Source organism: Neofelis nebulosa, chromosome 3 (assembly GCF_028018385.1).
Source record: "Neofelis nebulosa isolate mNeoNeb1 chromosome 3, mNeoNeb1.pri, whole genome shotgun sequence".
NCBI lineage: Eukaryota > Metazoa > Chordata > Mammalia > Carnivora > Felidae > Neofelis > Neofelis nebulosa.
This window is the reverse complement of record NC_080784.1, coordinates 195,848,228-195,868,967: the sequence shown is the minus strand read 5'-3', so window position 1 is coordinate 195,868,967 and position 20,740 is coordinate 195,848,228. Positions and strand designations below refer to the sequence as shown.

The window sequence follows — 20,740 nt, the reverse complement described above, 5'->3', positions numbered from 1 at the left end:
CTGGAGGACCCAGAAATGTCAGTATCTGGGGTCTGTTCTTTGTGACCAGAAAATAATTTTCTATGTTCTCTAGATTGGTGCTGCTGGAGGTGACACAAGGAGAGCCAAAGGTTACTTCAGTTCTGTGAGAAGGAAAGGACCTTGCCTCCTCTCCATTTCCTGCCCAGTTTTCAGCCCTGAGACACACCCACCTTCTGCTGTACCTGGGAACTTGTGGCCAGAGTGTCTCTGGCTCAACTTCCCTTGAGGAGTAGCTTCCAATCCCCTTTGGAGGTGGGGGGGGGGGGGGGGGGAGGGGGAAACAGAAAAGGGGGAGTAAGGAGGATGAGCATATTTCCAGGCTGCCAGGAGTAAGGGAGGGTCCTGAGGATCTAACTCCTCTATGCATAGCTGTTCACATCTTCGTGAATTTTCAGCCCCACTTGCCTTGGTATCTGACTAGACTCGTTTGCAGGGGAGGCCATAACAAAGTACCACATACACGGTGAGAAATGCATTGTCTCACTATTGTGGAGACTAGAGGTAAGAAATCAGGTGTTACAAAATAAACAGGGGTGCCCGGGTGGCTCACTTGGCTGAGCATCTGACTCTTGGTTTTGGCTCAGGTTGTGATCTCACGATTCATAACATCGAGCCCCATGGCACCCTCAGCACCCTGACAGTGTGGTGCCTGCTTGGAATTCTCTCTGTCCCTCACTCTGCCCTTCTCCCACTCATGTTTGCTCTTTCTCTCTCTCAAAGAAGTAAATCAACAAAAATAAATAAATAAGTAAATGTTAAAAAAATAAACAAAATAATATAATATAAAATATAAAGGAAATCAGGTATTGGCAGGATCTGTTTCTTCTGAGGGCTGTGAGGGAGAGTCTGTTCCGGTCCTCTCTCCCAGCTTCTGGGGGCTGCAGTCCTCCCTTAGCTTGTAGATGTTGCTCTCCCTGGGTCTTCACATCATCTTTCCCGTGTGCATGTCTGTCTCTGTCCCCAAATATCCCCTTTTTATAAGGACACAGTCATATTGGATTAGGGCCCACCCTAATGACCTCTTTTTAAATTGATTGCGTCTGTAAGGACCTCTCTCCAAATAAGGTCACATTCAGAGGCCCTGGGGGCTAGGGCTCCAACATACCTTCTTTTGTAGGGACAGGATTCAACCCCCACCCTCCTGAACCTAGTCCTGACCCTCTCTGGAATTCTGTAGAATGGATGGCTCATTTCTCCTCCCCCCACACACAGATACACATGCAAAGACACACACACACACACACACACACACACACACACACACAGGGTACACAGATGGATACATTTATACACACACACACACCAGAAAGGTTGGAGTGTGGCTTTTCTTGGTCTATCCATTCCATTTCTCTTCCATGTGCTTTGCCACTTCTCCCATGACCTTTGCTTTTTTTTAAGCCAATACCATTTATATCCTCTTTGAGCAATCTCAGTGGGATTCCGAAAATACGCAGATTAATCCTGGACATCCAGCCTCCACATTTAACTAGAAAACACTCACCGCTGCCCAGCAGCACCGCCCAGAACCTTGGCTGCAAATAAGTCAGGTGCACCGCCCACTCATGGTGACCTTTCGTGATTCTAAACCTCCCGCATCTGAGCATCGCCTGTCTCTTGCCAGAAATGCCCAGTGACCCTGATGACATAAGGGAGGGCGTGCTTCCTAAAGCCCCCCCACCTGACTTCTGATCAGCTGCCCCCAGCTGGTTCCTGTCTGTGCTGGGCTCCTCTGTTCCCCCAGCATGCTCCGCTACTGGAAGTCACCTGTCACTTTAAAAGAAAAAAAAAAAAAAAAAGCCGGAGTGACCTCCCTTAGGAACGTGTTGCTAAGCGGGTGTTTTTGCTCCCAGAGCTTCAGCCTCCCAGGGAGCAGCCCTGGGTCCGCCCCAACGTTCAGCCTTTCCCTTTGGACTCTTTCAGAAGATTCGACAGCAAGACTCCGTCTCTCCCCACTTTCCTTTCATCCCAGGAAGCGGAATCTGCAAAGCGCTTTGTAAAGTTGCTTAAGGTAACCAGTTCTTTCCGGGGAGCAGGGCTGCAGCAAGGGCGTCCTGCCCTCGTGACCCCGGCTTGGAGCTCAACCCCTCAGTCCCCCCTTAGCCGATTTCATGAATTGTGAGTGTAGGGGTTCTCACCACTAAGATTTACGTTTTACTTTCTGGAATTGAAATCATAGAGCGTCAGTTGGGCTGCTTTGATTTGAGCGGCTGTCTGATGTCTGGCTCTCAGGGCCGCTGGGTGGAATCCCTCCCACAGGGTTGCTCGGCTTCCGTCTTGGGACTTTCCTGCCATCCTGTCGCATTCCTGTCTCCCAGAAACATTTGCTGCGGGTTGCGTCTCTGAGTGTCTCAGTTCACGTTGGTCCAAGGGGCAAAGTGCAACTCATTTCAGGCTTCGTTTTTCTTGGCATTAGGCAGAGGAAGAGTCATTACAGACAAAGGGATGAGGATCACTGCTCCAAGAGACCACAAGAAAATCTGCGGGCTGGTATTTACACTTACAGTTTGCCTCCATTGCAAAGAGGTGCTATGGAAAGCTAACAAGGTCTCGTGGGAAGTGCACGCCTGTTATTGGATTTTCATATAACCTCTTCTGCAAATAAATTCGGCTCCAGAATGAAATCTGTCTCTTAGAGCTCGTGTAGAGTCATTCGCTCACACGTTTATCGAGCATGAACAAGGTGCCAAGCAACGGGCTGAAGTTCAGAGCAAGCAGAAATGCATTAGACCAGCTCAGTAGCTCAGAGTCTGTGCAGAAGACAGCCCTATAAACGGAGGCTAGCAGTACAAGGAGCTAAGTACCGTAAGATATTTGTAAAAGTGTCGAGCGTGCTTGAAACACAACAGATGACTCCCAGAAAGGGCCTGGGATCACTTAGTTCATCACGTGAAAGCACTGGGCATATACCACAGAGCGCAGCTCAAGAGTGGCATTTATATGCACTCTGCCAGGGTGACATGTGTTACATCGAGCCGATTGAATGATTCCATAAAGCTATCTGTCACCAACCTCAGACAAAGGGAAGCTGTGGCTGGAATGCTTTGTAGACTCAGATAATGAATTTAGAAGCAGTGTGTGGCACCTGCCAGGGGTCCAGTCTCCAACCCTAATAGGGTAGGGCAGAAAAAGCTAAGCACCATACACAGGGAGGAAATACCCATGGGCGTGAGGGCAGGGGAGGGCTTCAGAAGCACCACAAATGGAAACAGAAAGGAAACTCCCCTGGGCCCAGCTGGGGGAAGGGAAAGAGGGGACCTTGGGTTTTGGAGCCAGGAGGTTGAAGGTGGGAACCACAAATGGTAATGGGGGACTTGAATGTCACCTCAGGTCTTTCTTGTGATTCCCCCTCTGTCCCCTAAGCTCTTTTTCCATCCCTACTCCTTTTTCTACTTTCCTTCTCTAACATCACCTTTTCTTAAAAACCATACCGATATAGGGGCGCCTGGGTGGCTCAGTCGGTTAAGCGGCCGACTTCGGCTCATGTCACGATCTCGCGGTCCATGAGTTCGAGCCCGGCGTTGGGCTCTGTGCTGACAGCACAGAGCCTGGAGCCTGTTTCGGATTCTGTGTCTCCCTCTCTCTGACCCTCCCCCGTTCATGCTCTGTCTCTCTCTGTCTCAAAAATAAATAAACATTTAAAAAAAAAATTTTAATAAATAAATAAATAAAACCATACCAATATTGAGAGCCTGGTCCATGCTAGGCATTTTACCATATAGTCTATCATTTAGCCCTTATACGATAATCTTGGAGGTAGGAATTTTGCAAATTTACAGGCGAAGAAATGTATCTCAGAGAGGCGAAGGCATTTGCCCAAGATCACACAGCTGAGAAGTAGAGCTGGAATTGGGACCCAGGTTCATTTAATTTTTCACAAAGGTCTCACTATTTCTATACACCCGTGTTTGCACTGTTTTGGAATAGGACATTCACATTGTGTTAATTTTTTTTAAGCAGCCCAAGGTCAGATGCAGTGCATCTCTTATAACACACCTTCATCCTTTTGCCTATATCCTGTAGAACTTGTCACAGGGTCCTCTGGGTAGGGCTCTGATGCACTCAGCACCCTCAGAGACAGTCCATTTGTTTGGACAAAGGTCTCAGCAGTACCTTCCTAGAAAACTGTCTTTGGCTTTCTGCACGAAGTTAAATACATCATTGACCTCAAGTAACCACAGCCCTTTCTCACTGGGGCAATACTCCACAGCTTTCAATTGTACATATTTCCAGAAGACTGAACTAGCATAGATTGGTTCCTGATATGATCACAAAACAGGGATCAATGGCGAGACAGAGAGGTAGAGGGGCATGGGGAAGACTGTGGAATCACCAAGTCTTGGGGTCAAATTCTGAATGTGACATTTAATAACTATAACCTTGGACAAATCGTGTATCCTACCGGAGGTTAACCTCAGAGGAATTGGTCCCTCAGAGGTGAATTGAGGCATGAGGAACTGAACTAGAAGTCTTGTTGTAAGGTCTGGTGGTACCTTGCATCTAGACATAGCACAAAATAAGTCTGCAGTAAATTATGGCTCTTATTTGGATGTTGCCAATAGGAATATATTAACAAGTGCTCAATGCATTTGGTGATGACAAGCTACATATTAAAGTCGAACAGTATTGATTTATCTTCTCTTAGGAACTATGCTCATGAAAAAATAAATTTTGATGTCATTTGATTTCCTTAGAAACTCATTCAAAGGTAATGATCAGGAAAGAATGAGGAGAAAAAAAATCAACTCTGTTACATTTTTCATTCTTACTTCTATTTACTTCATATATGACTTTTTTTTTTTTTACTTATTGAGGAAGAATCTTTCTTTCCTAAAATACATCAGTTCTTTTTTTTTTTTTCCCAGCTCATAATTACTGGGGTTGTTTACTAGAGAGTTTTTGTGTCCTTGGGCATTTCATTCTTATTCTCTGCCCCTCATTCCTTCTAGATCACCTCCTCGTCCTTTTATTTTCTGAACTGCTGACATCAGTTTCCTTCCTCCATTTCTAGTAGCCTGTGAGGAGGTCTGGAGAGGAGACAACAGATTTCCAGATGCTTTGTTTCCCTTTAATATGCTAATTACCCATCAGGGTCACTGCAACCTTGAACACCTCAGATGAGCTGCTTAAATGACAAGGCCTAGCTGAGATTCAGATTCCAGGATATTAGGAAGGGCTTACAACTTGTCAGCCCTGGTGTTTCTCCCCACACCCTCTCTCCTTTGATCTTCTCAGCAGCCCAGAGAGGACAATGAAGATTTAAAGGGCTCCAGAATGGGGACATGGAAGACACAGCCAATAAGTAGTGATTTAGTCATTCATTTAAAACACATTTTTTGAATGTCTCCTAGGCTCTGGAGGTAAACAATGAGCAAATGTCCCTGCCCTCTTATAGCTTATATTCTAACAGGGATGGGCAGACAATAGCAAATAAGTATATATGTTGGCTGGTGACAAGTACTATGGAAAAAAGAAATCATCATGAGATAGTTAGAGAATTCCAGGAAGGTGAGGGAAGCAGATTACCATTGTATTATGAGTGTTCTGGGAAGACTTCTCTGAAGGGTCTCTGTAGGGCCTTCAAGGAATTAAAAGAAGCAGAGAGCCTTGCAGTTATCTTGGGCAAGAGAAGTCCCGGCAGAGGGAACAGCAAGTGCAAAGGCCCTGAGGCCAGAGGATTTAAGTGCAGATCATGGAGCGCCTTGTAAGCAATGGAAAGGGTTTTGGATTTTACTCTGTTGGGAAAAAGAAGTCATTGGATTTTGAGTGCAGAAATGACATGACTGCACTTAAATTTTAAACAATTCACTCTCTTCAGTGTAAAGAACAACCTGTGGGTGAGCAAGGTGAGAAGCAGAGAAGTTAGGAGGGTCTTGCAAGAAGCCATGCGAGAGACAATGGTGCCTGACCAGGTGATAACAGTGGAGGTGGATAGAGGAGGTTGGATTCTCCATATAATTTGAAGGCAAAGCCGGCAGGATTTCCATGGATTGCACGTCGTGTGTCATTTGAAAGTCAGAGCGGAGTCAGGAATGACACAATATGGCGTATGTCTGAGGTTTCTGGCCTCAGACAAATGAGTTCTGTTTATTGCCACAAGGAAGGTTGCAGGACAAGCAGATGAGGGGGCGATGACAAGGAGCTTCATCTGGGGCATGTTAAGCCAAGTGAAGGTATCCATCAAGCACCTGGATATTTGAGTCTGGAGCTCTGGGGAGGTGTGCAGGCACTGAGGGCAAGTCTGGGGGGCACCAGTAGACGGATGGCATTTAAAGGCAAGAGACGGGGTAAGACCACCGATGGGATGGGTACGGGTAATGCAGACCCCACCGTGTGGTGATTAAGAAGGTGGAGACAGACCAGCTTAGGAGTCTGAGAGGGGGTAGAAATGATAAACCAAGAAAGAACATATCACAGAAGCCGAGTGAAGAAACCGTTTCAGGAAAAATCAGGTGATGGGTCACTTTCCTTACTGACCCACTGAGAGTCAAATAAGATGAGCACTGAAGAATGATCATTCGATGTGGTGACGCAGAGTCACTGGGACCCTGACAGGAGCAGGTTCAGGGGCTGCTGGGCCCAGCAAACCTATCCAGGAAGAGAAGGTGTGAGGAACTTTCCTGTAGAAGGTTGAAAAATTGAACACTAGCTAGAAAGAGAAGTGGAGTCCAGAGACAGCCCTTTTAAAGAAGGGGCCAATCACAGCACTTTGTTCATGGAAGGAAATGAGCCAATAGAGCAGGAAGAAGTGATTATCCAGGGGAAAGGGGAAATTGTCAGGCCAAGGTCGTGGAGGAGGAATGTGCTGGGGCCTAGTGCACAGGCTGAGGTCCCAGCCTAGATGGGAGCAGAGGCAGGTAGGGTACAAGTGGAGGCAGAAGATGTAACCTGACTCCGCGGGTGGGGGAGGGGCAGGGGATGGACCTCCCCCCCTCCCCGCCCCCGTCATCTCTCTGTTCAGTGAAATGAGAACCAAGGCCAAGGGGAGAGAGTGAGGAGGGGGTGGGAAGGTGGAGGTTTGAAGGGAGAGGAGAGGCTATGAACTGGACTCCTCTGACTCCGAGGGCAGAATTTCCTCACTCCCACCCGCTGCCCAGTGGCACCAGGTTCATTGCTGGGCTCATTGCCAGGCCCACGGGGCCAGAAGGGTCTGGCATCCTTCCTTTTCCTCTGGGGCTCATTTCCACCAATCTGGGTCTGCAAGCACATATTCCTTGGGAATGGACCGTCTGCTCTAACACGGAGGTCAGCCTCATAGACATCAGTAGTAAGAACGATGTTTCACTGATTTTCAAAGGCCTGACTTCTTTGTTTTGTTTTGTTTTGATTCCCTGTCCAGGAGCAGACACTGCAGCCAAAATGAATCCCAAGGAAGAAAAAGTGAAAATAATCACAGAGGTAAGCGGTTGCTTAGATGTCCCCTGAAGGTGTGGCTGTGTGTGCATTGCACACGTCTTTGTGAGGGAGGAAGTTAGGCCAGCAACAGGCCTTTATTGCACGCCTACTGAATGCAGAGAGCACTATGTCAGGCACGCGGTGGAGACGGGGCCTGATGGCGTAAGAAACGCGTCCCTGAAGACATTCCAGGGGCTCACCTCTACACGAATGCTCTGAAGCTGCCCGGTCACCATTTCGTGACACACAGCTGTTCGGAGTGACCACCTGCTACTGAGTCAGCTCTGCGGCAGCACATTGATTTGTAGAAAACTTTAGGCTGAAGGAACCAGTTGTAGATTATAACCACCAGTAAAATCCTGTCTCGTGGAGTCCTGCCATTTCTAACTCATCGTGTACAAACCATCATTAAACACTATCTACACCAGAGAAGGGAGCTCGTCTCCTACTTGGAGACCGCAGACCTCAGTACGGAGGAGAAAGTCTCTCAACCCCAGCTTCTCTCCTGTCTGCAGGGCCCGCTGACTTGAGACCATAGAGGCCGAAACAGAGAAGACACGCTGTTTTCTAAAGCCTAAAGGAACCACATTACCCAGCTACAACCACACAGGTTAACTTTAAGCAAGATATCAAGTACCTTCAAACCACATAAATCTACATCCTCTTATTCACGCAATGAATATTTATTGTGTCGCTGGTCCCTGGGCATACCGCAGCAAAACAAAAACCCTGTGCCCTCAGGGAGTTTCCGTTCTAATTTGAGGTCCTACTGGACAGTTTTCCACTGATAGAGAATCAAAACATTATTGGAAAGCAAAATAAACTAAAACAAAATAAAGCAATTAAAAAGGCCTAGATTTCCTCACAAATCCATTCTAGCCAGTGAGAACTTAGACATGAACTAAGGACCACACTTGCACACCTCAATGTTAGCAACATTTTATAATCTAAGTTGGTGAACCCCTAAGCTAAGAATACTCCCTACCTGGGGACCCTGATTCAGGAAGCCCAGTGAGGATGGGGCTTTCACCCAGAGGATGAATCAGAGATCTCAGGTCCCTTGGACAAAAGACAAGCCCAAGCTATGCCCATTGGCCGGTCAGGACGTGGGTTCCCTCCACCAACCAAAGTTCTCATCTTCTCTAACCTCCACGGCCAAGGGCAGGATGTGCAGTTGGAGGCTGACTCAGCAACCTGCTTGACATTTCTTTGAAATCTTAAATCTTATCATTAAAATCCACCCTTTGTGTTCCAAGTTTACTTCAGTATTAAAAAAAAGTCCCATTTTCACTTTGAACACCTTTCTAATGAACTCGGTGTAACAGGGAGAGGTTCCAGGTTTACCTTGCAATTCTTCTACGCCCAGAGGTGGTGCCCCAGTTTGCAGAGGTCTAGGACCAGAGAAGTTTGCAGCTTGAACACTTCAGAGCAGTCAGCTCTAACATCTTCTCAGTAAAACTTTAGAAAGCGTCATGAGGAAAAAGAAAAAGAAAAAGTTTGCACTGTGAAAGAATTTCCGTTTTCAAGAAAACCCACGAACTTTGTCTTTGAATTGAGACTTCGTGACGATTTAACATATATCCTTATTATTCTGTACCTGAGACTGAGGCTGGGGGCAGAGGAACCCGGCCCTTGAAACCCCTGGTTTGATTCCCATGTCATCCTGTGCTGGGGTCCTCTGTCTGGCCAGACCAGCTGTCCTGGCAGGGTCCCTTGTTTTTGGCCTTCGTTAGATTGTGAGTTTTGAGGGCAGCAAGAATCTGTGTGTCCCCAGGGCCAGAAGCACTGCGGATGTTGTAGGGGTGAACGATGGAGGCTCCAAGATCATCTCATGTTTCCATTTGGATACAACTTTTCAAGACCATGTCTGCTTTGAGAAGAGTAAAGGCTGGTAGCTGCTTAGACCATGTCAACTGTCCCTTCGCCCATACTCAACTTTAGGGGTGGGGGCAGGATGGTGATTTTAATTTTAATATGTAAAATGCACCCCTCTTCCTCTCTTACCGCCATTCCCCAACTTACACACAGACTCAGTGACCACTCTTCCATTTACATTTTTACAAAGGAGTTCGATGAAAATGATGAGGATACAGGTGTGGGAAGCCAGAAGAAGACCTCAAAGATGGCAAGACAGAAAAGGAAGAAACGGGTATGTGGTGCTGGGGGCCCTGTGTCTGCCTGTGCGATCGGCCTGCCAATTGACAAGGTGTGGGCACCCTCAGGGGACCACACATCCTCCCCGGGGCACCCTGGAAAAGACAAGCGTGCAGGGGGAAGGTGCAGGGTGTGGGACCTGTGTGGGGCCTTAAGGGTGACCCTCACAGGGACGCTGTGGTCAGTACCCCGGGCATTTTCCCTCTGAGGTTTCTCCCATCTCCTGAGAGAAGCCCAGAGAAGAGGGACGGAGGCTTTTTACTGTTGTCCTCAAAGGCCATGAACTGAGGCCGGCGATAGATGGCAGTGCAGGATTACTAATCATGGGGCGCTCCCCCTTTCTCCAATTCCAAGCCCGAGCTCAGCTTCGGTCTAAACCAGAGCGCCCGCCCCCCCCCACCCCCCTCCAGCTCTCCTCAGAAGTGACCCTCCTCGGCTGAGAGCATCCCCCTACAAGGCCAGCCTTCTCAAGGTAAATAACGCCCCCCCCCCCCACCAGCCAGGAGCCCCTGTCCTCTGAGGAGGGGAGGCAGGGAAGATCTCTTTGGAGGGGCAACTTGCTTGGAAGCATCGAGATGCCAGCAGGGGAGGGAAGGAAGGGAGCGCCATTTTGAGCCAGCACCCACGTGATGGGGCTGCCTGGAGAGGGTGGCTGGGACGTGAGGAGGTGTGGACGCGGGGAAGGCACCGAGGTAGCCGCAGTCGGGGGACAAGCCCCCTCTCTGTGCCCCCACCACACTCCGGTGGGGCCAGCTGGGCCGAGGGGTGGCCTCTGCTTGCACAGCTCGGGTGGAGCAGCCGGGGGAGGAGGGGGGCGGCCAGCCACGTGGCCAGTCTCTCTGGCCACTCGGGGAGGTTTGACCCCTTCCTGCAGGGTCCCCCAGAGGCTCTGCAGCCAGGGCAGGCGACCCAGAGTACCGCCGGGACGGGTGCACGTCCTTAGCTACTGGGCCACAGGCACAGGAGAGAGAGGCAGGGACGGGGAGGGGGGAGCATGGTACCTGGCACTGCCCTCCTAGGCACCGGCTCCTGGGCGTAACCCGTGCAGGAGCCCAGACTGCAGACCTCGGAGCAGGAGAGGTTTGGGGGGTGTTGGAAGAAATCCAGAGTACCGTAGCTTAACCCCAGCGGCACCTCAGAATGGAATTTGGGAGATTTTTTTTTTTTTCCAGTCGGTGCCTGGGGTCCACCCCAGGCCATGTATTTGAATCACAATGCCCCGTGCTTTGCACCGTGGCCGATACAAAGTAGCATCTCGGTGCACCGGCTGTCTTCAACTCCCTTGTTCTACAGATGAAGAAGGAAGGAAGCGAGGAAGTTGAATAACTTGCCCCGAGTCCCTCAGTTCATCTGAGTTCAGAGGCAAGCCTTTGTCTGGCCCCAAAGGCCATCGCTCAGCCTTGGCCTCCACTGTCATCTCTGCTCACCGGCCTCTCCTCCGACAGCCTGGGGAAGGAGCCACATGCTGTCCTTTGCCCTGAATTCCCCGAGGACGCTTTGGCAGCTGTTTCCAAAAGATTTGGAGTTGGGATCACATAGTTCTGGCCGTGGCTTTCCTGCTTCCCCTTTCCACCCAATTTCTGCAAAGGTCTGCACATTATTCATAGAAATAGTGGAAGTATTTATTTTATTTGGGGATGCCTCAGTAATTTAACGAGAACCCTCTTAGACGAACTCAAGGTTGGCACCCCTTTTCTGACAGGTGACAGCACCACGGTTATCTAGATATGAATAGTACTAAGGCCTGTCCCCTCACTGAGTGACCCACCTCATCCCCAGATGAGATCTGTGTCAACCCAAGCCCTGGGGGTAACAACCTCTGCCCCTCTGCCCACAGCTGCCCGCCGCTGGCCCCGAGGAAATGGTGTCTGAAAATCCCCACCTAGGCAACCAGCCGGAGCCCCTGCAGGAAGATTCTGACACTCGCCCTCTGAGCATGACCACCCGTCGAGGCCCCCGGAGTAAGTGTCCCCCGGTTCAGTTCAGCCAGTGTTTATTGCCTATTGTAATCAGCACAGAGCAATATGGGATTTTTAATGGGTAATGTTTTTCATACATGGCTACCACCCCTCCCCCACTGCACCCCAACTCAGTGGGTACTCTTCTAGGTTAGCATCTGTCTAGGAGACAGGACACATAGTTTCAGGACGTACTTCTCTAAGCATATATGTTTGGAAGTGTTACTTGAAATAAAAATGGCACAGGTGAGGGCACCTCGGTGGCTCAGTCGGTTAAGCGCCGGCTCTTGATTTCGGCTCAGGTCATGATCTCGCTTGTGGTTCATGAGATCGAGCCCCGCATCGGGCTCTGTGCTGATAGCAGGGAAGCTGCTTGGGATTCTCTCTCTCCCTCTCTCTACCTGTCCCCTGCATTTTCTCTCTTTCTTTCTCTCTCTCTCAAAATCAATAAAGAAACATTTTTAAAAAATAGTACAGGTGATCAAATTCGTAGAAATCCAAGGTAGGGTGAAATGGTTAGGAAGCCATCCAAATCCAAAAAGTGTGGCTTGAATTCCCCCTTCCAAGAACCTCCACTATCATGGTCAATCATTAGTTATCTGCTCATTGTAGGAAAAAGGATCACCCTTTACTTGTTGCTTTTCAGGAAAAGTGGATTAGACAAGAGAAAAAGGTATGTTACACTTTTCAGTTGTTAAGCAATCATTACACAATTGTCACCCCGTTTCCCTACAGCAGGGCTGGGGCATAAAGTAACTATTGGAAACCAGAAGGCTTTGGAAGCAAGCTCATCCCAAGTCCAACCTTAAGAAAAATGTGGTTCCCATCGAAGAGCGATGATATCATAGGACTGTTACAAATTAGTAAAACAGAACCAAACTTTACCCCATATAGTTACTTCTTTATGTGACTGCTCAAAAGTACTCTTTATGAAAGATTACAACTTGTCTTAGCTCTGGCTGCCATAACAAAATACCATAGACCGGGCGGTTCAAACAAGAGACATCCATGTTCTCATAATTCTGGAAGCTGGAAGTTGAAGATCAAGGTGACAGAGCCGTGGGTTTCCAGTGAGACCTCTCTGCCTGACTGATAGGTGGCTGCCATCTCCCTGTGTGCTCACTCGGGTGTCCCTGCTTGTAAGGATGTCAATCCTATCATATCAGGGTCCCACTGTGTGACTTTGTCTAACTTTTATTACCTCCTCAGAGGCCCTCTCCCCAAATAGTCACAGTGGGCGTTAGGGCTTCAACATACGAATTGTGTGGAGACACAGTTCAGTCCATAGCACAACTATTGAATATTTAAATAGTTATTTTTTTAAGATTATGTATTTATTTGGGGAGAGAAAGAGAGAAAGAGAGCACACACGGTCAAGTGGGAGAGGGGCAGAGAGACAGAGAGAGAGAGAGAGAATCCCAAGCAGGCTTGGGGCTGTCATGGCAGAGCCTGACATGGGCTCAGTCCCCTGAACTGTGAGGTCATGGCCTGACCAAAATCAAGAGTCAGAAGCATAACCGACTGAGCCACTCAAGTCCCCCTTAAATAGTTATTTTTAAATCAAGGGAAAAAGTGTCAGAGGGGTTGGCCAATAATAAGACTCTAACCAAAAAGTCAATTCTTTCCTTATTCCTAAAATGAGGAAAATAGTATGTACTGTTATAGATATTCAAATAGTAGGCACTAGTACATTACATAGATAAACACACAGTGACGAAGGGGTTTTTTACAAGGCGAGAAAAGACTTTGGGAGTTTGCACTGGTCCAAAGTGAAATATAAACAAAACCCAGGATTTCTGATTTGGAGAAGAGGAGAACAACAGAACAATAGAAAGCTAGGATCCACCTGCCTCAACGAGGTCATGGCTAGCGGGTAGCTGGATGTCCCTGGATAGAGCTACAACTATTGCTAAGTTCGCAGCACTGGTGGGCCAAGGGGCAAAGGAAACACCCCTAGGACTGAGGTGGGGGCACCTGGTGGATAAGAAGCCTGTGGGGCCAGGCATCAGTCAGAAATGAGAGGTCAAGACCAGCAGAAAGCTAGCCATGTGGTCAAGAGAGCCGAATGGATTTCATCCATGATGCCGATGCACAGTAGGGTGAAAGATGAGGGACAGGGGAAGACGAAGAGCTCTGAGAAACACGGCAAGGGGTCTAGGCTGAGACAGAGCAATGGAGGAGCTCAGGCTAAAGGCTTGTGTGGGAGTCTTGAGGTAGCACTGCTGAAAGACGATTCCGGACAGACGGCTTGGAAACCCATAAATGTGGGCAGAAAACGGTGTGTCCTGAGCAAGGTGGAGGCAGCCGTGCCTGGGAAGTTGCACACCTTTGCCATTTGTTAGAAGTATGGCCCTAGGGGCTGCCTGGGAGGCTCAGTTGGTTAAGTGTCCAACTCCTGATTCTGGCTCAGGTCATGATCTCACAGTGCTAGGGTTCGTGGGTTCAAGCCCCGTGTCGGGCTCTGTGCTGACAGTGCAAAGCCTGCTTAGGATTCTCTCTCTCTCCTTTTCCCTCTACCCTTCCTCTGCTCACACACTCTCTCTCCCTCTCTCCCTCAAAATAAATACACATTTAAAAAAAAAAAAAACTTCTGTTTATCACTATCCCACTCAGAAATCTGTGATAAGCATCGCATAAAATCCACACTCTTTCTTTGTTCTGGGTTCCAAGACCCTATGCACTCTGGCCCCTTCCCGTTGTTTCTCCTTTTCTCCCATCTCCCCACCTGGGTGACTGCTTACTGACCCCTGAAAGCCTCGTGACCACCTGAGCACTCCCAGGCTCTGGTGCCCACCCGAGGAAAACTCCCCAACCATGTCTTCAACAAGCTTGTGGCAGAGAGGCAGGAGACTTGTCACCATAAAGACCATGGTCTTAGGGGCGCCCAGGTGGCTCAGTCGGTTAAGCGTCTGTCTCTTGGTTTCAGCTCAGGTCAGGATCTTATAGTTCATGAGTTCGAGCCCCACTGACAACGTGGAGCCTCCTTAGGATTCTGTCTCTCTCCCTCTCTCTCTGCTCCTCCTCTGCTTGTTCTCTTTCTCAAAATAACTAAATAAACTTTAAACAAACAAAAAGCCCATGTTCTTTGGGGTCAGACGAGTGTGGGTACCAGTCTCTCTACCTGTCCCTTTCCTACCCTCTTGGGCAATTTCCTCCATCTCCCTAAACTTCAGTTTCTTTATTTGCAAAACGGGAACAAGAAGAGAATGCCTTAATACCTCCCCAGAGTTTATATTCCAGTTGGGGGTGAAAGGGAAAAGGAGAAAATGAAATAGACATGATGGATATGCAGTATGGCCAGGGGTGGGGGTGCTACAAAGATAAAGAATAAGCTGGATGGGACGCCTCAGGCATGAGAGGGAGGGTTGCTATTTTATCATCATGGGAAGGCCTCTCCAGCAAGACCATCTTTGAGCCTGGAGCAAATGGGAGACCCCTGAGAAAAGTGCTCTTAATGCAAGAGTGTGTTCGGTATGTTTTAGGACCAGCAAGGAGGCCAGAGTGGCTGACAGAGTGAGCAGGGAGGACAAATGGGAAATGAGAGGAGAAGGGAGGTGCCTCGGGGCCCCTACACTTTCAGTCTGAGTGAAATGAGGGCCAGGGGAGGGTGTGCTCAGACTTAAGGGTGCAGGCTGCTGTACTAAGGAATTGAGTCTGGAAGGTGCAAGAACAGAACAGAGAACCAGGTGAAGAGCAAAGAAGCAAAGACAACATCCAAGTGGGCAGTGGGGGGGTACTGGGACCAAGTAGTGGAAGAGGTGGAAACAAAGTGGGACTTGGGGCATCTGGAGGGTAGAGACATTGGGGTTTATGGCTGGACTGAACAGGAGTTTTGAAAGCAGGAAGGACGATGTCAGCTTTTTAACTTGAGCAAGTGGGAAAATGCAGTTGCCATTTTCAGAGAGAGGAAGATGGCAGAAAGAATGGGTTTGAGGTAAAATGAGGAAAAGACAGAGTTTGCCGGATGTCCAGGTGGATGGAGGTGGATGTAGGGGTCTGGAGGTCAGGGGAGGCTTGGGGGCAGGAGAGGCCTTTGCTGACCATCTGTCTAAAAGACCACTTTCCTGAGGCCCCGGGGGGCTCAGACGGTTGAGTATCCGACTGTTGGTATCGGCTCAGGTCATGATCTCACAGTTCATGGGTTCGAGCCCCACGTCTGGCTCTGAGCTGGCATCGTGAAGCCTGCTTGGGATTCTCTCTCTCTCCCTCTCTCCCTCTCTCCCTGCCACTCTCCTGCTCGAGCTGTCTCTGTCTTTCTCTAAATAGATAGATGATAGATAGATAGATAGATAGATAGATAGATAGATAGATAGACAGATAGATAAAACTTTAAAAAAATTTTTTTTAAAAAGAGCACTTTCTGGGGTACCTGGGTGGCTCAGTCAGTTAAGCATCCGACTTCAGCTCAGGTCATGATCTCACGGTTTATGGGTTCAAGCCCTGCGTTGGGCTTTGTGCTGACAGCTCAAAGCCTGGAGCCTGCTTCAGATTCTGTGTCTCCATCTCTCTATCCCTCCCCGCCTCAAAAAATAAATAAAACATTAAAAATTGAAAAAAAATAGCACTTTCTCACCTCGTCACCTATTCTGTCCTTCCCAGGGTTCTGTTTTCCCCTAGAGCACGCACCCGCCCCCAGCATGTTCCAAGCAACTGTTTGCAAACTGCCCCTGAGAGCAGGACTTCGTCTTCTTCATTCACGACTGAACCCAACCCCAGTGCCCAGAGCGATACCTGGGGCAGGGTTGGGGCCCGGTGACATTTATGGAACAACTGTGCCCAGCAGCGTAAGAACGAGCACCTCAGACAGGGTCCTACCCTCTCAGGTGTTGTCGGCTTGTGGGAGAACTAGCTGATTAAGGACATGAGAGTAAAACTACAGAGGCCTGATGGTAAGAGAGCACCTTCCCCACCACCCCGTCGTCCTTGCTGGGCGAGGCTGGAGGCACAGGGATGGGGTGCTCTCGGCTCTACAGTGAGACCGGGTAGGCCGACTGCTCTTTGGAGACAGGAGTGTTTATCACCCAGGCACATTTCTTCCTTGACCCCTTTTATGATTTTTTTCCCAGCAAAGCACGAAGTACAAATGTATTCCCTCTGCTCACAACTCTTTAGCCCATCTATTCGGGCTTTATGTGTCTGGTTATCAAAATAGCTTTTTGATATTCTCAAGGTAAATCAAATATCACCAAGGCAAGCGCCACATCTTTAAGATCCTAAACATAATACCCTTGGGGGCCTGTATTTTTCATTAGGAAAATTCAAATGTGCACAGAATTAAATAACATTCAGTGAAATAGGGGGCCTGGCTGGTTCAGAGGAGCATGTGACTCCAGATCTCCGGGTTGAGTCTGAGCCCCACGTTGGATGTACAGCTTACTTAAAAATAATAATAATAATAATAATAATAATCATCCAGTGAACCTCATATGCCCAGCACCATATTCAAGAATTAACAAGATTTTGCCACATTTAAGGATCCTTTAAGGATCCTTAAATAATCCTTTTTCTTGTTTTGTTTTGGGTTTTTTTGCCCTTGAGATATCTATATGTGTGTGTGTGTGTGTGTGTGTGTGTGTGTGTGTGTGTGTGTGTGTGTTTAATTGTGGCAAAAATACACATAACACAAAATTTGCCATCTTAATCATTTTTTTAATGTTTATTCATTTTTTTTTTTGAGAGAAGGAGCGGGAGCAGGGGAGGGGCAGAAAGAGAGGGAGACACAGAATCTGAAGCAGGCTCCAGGCTCTGAGCAGTCAGCACAGAGACCCACGCAGGGCTCGAACCCATGAACCGCGAGATCATGACCTGAGACGAAGTCTGACGTTCAGCGGACTGAACCACCCAGGCACCCACCATCTTAATCATTTTTAAATGCACACTTCAGTAGAGCTAACTGTATTCACATAGCTGTGCAACAGATCCCTGGAACTATTTCATCTTGCAAAACTGAACCTCTGCGCCTAATTTTTTAAAGTTTATTTTTTTATTTTGAGTAGGGGCGCAGAGGGAGGACAGAGAGAATCCCAAGCAGGCTCTGCGCTTCGGGGCTTGAACTCATGAACCATGAAATGATTGGCTGAGCTGAAGTCAAGAGTTGGATGCTTAACCAACTGAGGCACCCAGGGCCCCCAAAGCTCTTTACCTATTAAACAGTAACTCCCCACTTCCCCTGCCTTCGTCCCTTGGCACCCTCCATTCTTCTTTCTATTACAATGAATTTGATGATTTTAGGTTACCTCAGATCAGTAAAATCATACAGTATTTGTGTTTGTGACTGGCTTATTTCACTTAGCGTTTATGTCTTTAAGGTCCATCCATAGTATAGCATGTGACAGGAATTTGTTCCTTTTTAAGGCTGAATAATATCTCAGTGCATGTATATGTTGCATTTTGCTGATACATTCATCCTTCATGGACATTTGGATTGCTTCTACCTCTTCTTGGCTGTTGTGAATAATGTTGCTGTCAACACGAATGTGCAACTATATCTTCAAGATTCTGCTTTCAATTCTTTTGAAAGAAGCACGAAGCACGAAGTGAAAATGCCACTTCAGATGGTAGGTCTATGCTTAATTTTTGAGGAACAGGCATACGTTTCGCGTAGCGGGTGCATCATTTTATATTCCCACCCACACTGCACAGAGTTTCCAGTTTCTCCACATCCTTGTCAACATTCATTATCTGCCGCTTGCATTGTTTCTACACTGGCCATCTTCATGGATGGGAGCTGACACCTCACTGTGATTGTGATTTGCATTATTCTGATGATTAGTGACGTTGAGCATCTTTTCATGTGCTTGTTGACCATGTGTATATCATGCTTGGAGAAATGTCTATCCTTTTCCACTTTCAAATCAAGTTGTTTTGGGTGCTGTTGAGTTATGGGTGTTCTTCACGTATTCTGTATAATAAACCCTTTATTGGATACACGGTTTGCCAATATTTTCTCCCATTGATTGTGACCTTTGACACACAAGAGTTTTTCAGTGTGAGGTAGTCCTATTTTTCTGCTTTTGCCTTTATTGGTTGTGCTTTTAGTGACATATCTAACAAATGAACGCCAAATTCAATGTCATGAATTATTTCTTCTATGTTTTCTTCTAGGAGTTTTAGAATTCTGGGTCTTATAATGTAGGTCTTTAATCCATTGGATTGCGTTTTTATATGATGTAAGGTAAGGGTCCAAGTTCATTCTTTTGCCTATGAATTGCCAGTTTCCCAACACCATTTGTTGAAGAGACTATTCTTTCCCTATTAAGTGACTTCCACACCCCTGTTGAAGACCATATGCGGAAAGGTTTATTTCTGGGTTCTCTATCTATTCCATTGGTCTGTATGTCTTGTTTATGCAACACCATGCTGTTTTGATCATTGTAGCTTTGCGATATGTTTTGAAATCAGGAAGTGTGAGAATGCCAACTCTTTTTCAAAATCATTTTGGGCATTTCAGGGTCCTTTAATATTCCATACGCATTAAGGATGAATTTCTCTCTTTCTGTGAAAAATGCCAGTCAGATTTTGATAGGGATTGCATTAAATCTCTAGATCACCTTGGGTGGTACTGACATTTTAACAGTGTTAAGTTTTCCAATACATGAACGTGAGATGTCTTTCCACTTATTTGTGTCTTTAATTTCTTTCAGCAATGTTTGGCAGCTCTCGGTGCACAAGTCTTTTGCCTACTTGGTGAAGCTTCTTCCTAAATATTTTATTCTTTGTCATGGTATTCTAAATGGAATTGTTCTCTTAATTTCCTTTTTAAATTTTTTTGTTGTTAGTGGATGGAAACACAGTTGAGTTTTTCATGTCGATTTTATATCCTGCAACTTGGCTGAACAGTTCTTTTGTGTATAATCTGTAGAGTTTTCTGAGTGTAAGACCACGTCATCTGCAAACGCAGATAGTTTTCTATTTTCCTTTCCAATTTAGGATGGCTTTGTAGCTTTTTTCTTGCACTATTAATGTGTCTGGGCTGCCGTAACAGATGCCACAGACTGGGTGGCTCATAAAGAACAGAAATTTATTTCCCACAGTTCTGGAGGCTGAGAAGTTCAAGATCAATGACCTGGCAGATTTAGTACGTGGTAAGGAGGGCCCACTTCCTGATTCACAGATGGCTGTCCTCTTGCCCTGAGGAATGGTAGAAGGCACAAGGGAGCTCTCTGGGATCTCTTTTGTAAGGGCACTAATCCCATTCATGAGAGTGGAACCCTCATGACCTAATTGCCTCCCAAAGGCCCCAATTCCAAATGTCATCGCACTGGGGATTAAGTTATAATATCAGAATTTGGGGAGGACACAAACGTTCAGTCTGTGGCACTTGCCTTACTGCTCTGGCTGGGGCTTCTACATTGAATCAGAGCAGTGAAAGGAGGCATCCTTGTCTCGCTCCCGATCTTAGAGGAAAAGTTTTCAGTTGTTCACCACTGAGCACGATGTTAGTTGTGGGCTTTCATATATGCCCTTTACTATGTTGAAGTAGTTCCCTTCTATCTCTATTCTGTTGAATGTTTTTATCATAAAATGATGTTGAATTTTGTCAAATGCTTTTTCTGCATCAGTTGAGAGGATCATGTGTTTTTTTGTCCGTGGTTCTGTTACCAAGGTGTATCCCATTGACTGATTTTTATATGTCGAAACATCCTGGCAACACCCCCAAACTGGGCTGGGCTAATACTCTGTGTAAATGGATCATCAAAGCTATCTCTCATGACCCATTTATAAATACTGTTTACATTTCCCTAGGTGAAACCTCAGATTCAGTGGGTTCCCTAGCCCCAACAGGGCAGTTTATGTTAGCACTATGGGACTTTTCAAGCTCACATGATTCCATTTTACTTTCTTCCCTTAGCACTTAGTGGTTTACCTGAGGCATCCCCACACCAAGATAGATAGGTAGGTGATAGGAAGGTAGGTAGGTAAGTAGGTAGGTAGATAGACAGATAGATAGGCAGGCAGACAGATGATACATTTGACAGTCTTGAACTCTGAGAGCTTAAGCTCATGTTCTGAGCCACTTAGCAAGCTTTCTGATAAGATTTCTACCAAGATTCCTCATTCTTCTTCCTTACCCACATCCCAGTATGTCGCCAAGATATTAAGAGAGATAAATGTTTCCATTCAGCACACCTTCCTTGAAACCTACAGGAGCTGAAATCAGACTCACTACTACTCATCACGACTTTCAACCACGGGACCTTGAGTGATAACCTCAT

The 20,740-nt window shown here is 47.2% G+C and overlaps 1 protein-coding gene across 10 annotated transcripts in view; it reads left to right on the top strand.

Annotated features, from left to right (window-relative positions):
* The first annotated feature begins 1,829 nt into the window (after window positions 1-1,829).
* Window positions 1,830-20,740, top strand: part of CC2D2A (coiled-coil and C2 domain containing 2A) — a 147,977-nt gene continuing 129,066 nt past the window's right edge. For 2 of the 10 annotated variants that reach the window (XM_058723057.1, XM_058723056.1), the window contains exons 1-4: window positions 1,830-2,029; window positions 7,358-7,416; window positions 9,479-9,562; window positions 11,405-11,528. In XM_058723057.1, coding sequence (XP_058579040.1) covers window positions 7,378-7,416; window positions 9,479-9,562; window positions 11,405-11,528 — 247 coding nt within the window. In that variant the 5' untranslated portion in view covers window positions 1,830-2,029; window positions 7,358-7,377. Of the gene's footprint in view, window positions 2,030-7,357; window positions 7,417-9,478; window positions 9,563-9,938; window positions 10,040-10,202; window positions 10,260-11,404; window positions 11,529-20,740 lie in introns of those variants that run through there. The other 8 variants (XM_058723054.1, XM_058723047.1, XM_058723049.1 and 5 more) reach the window with 6 other exon arrangements.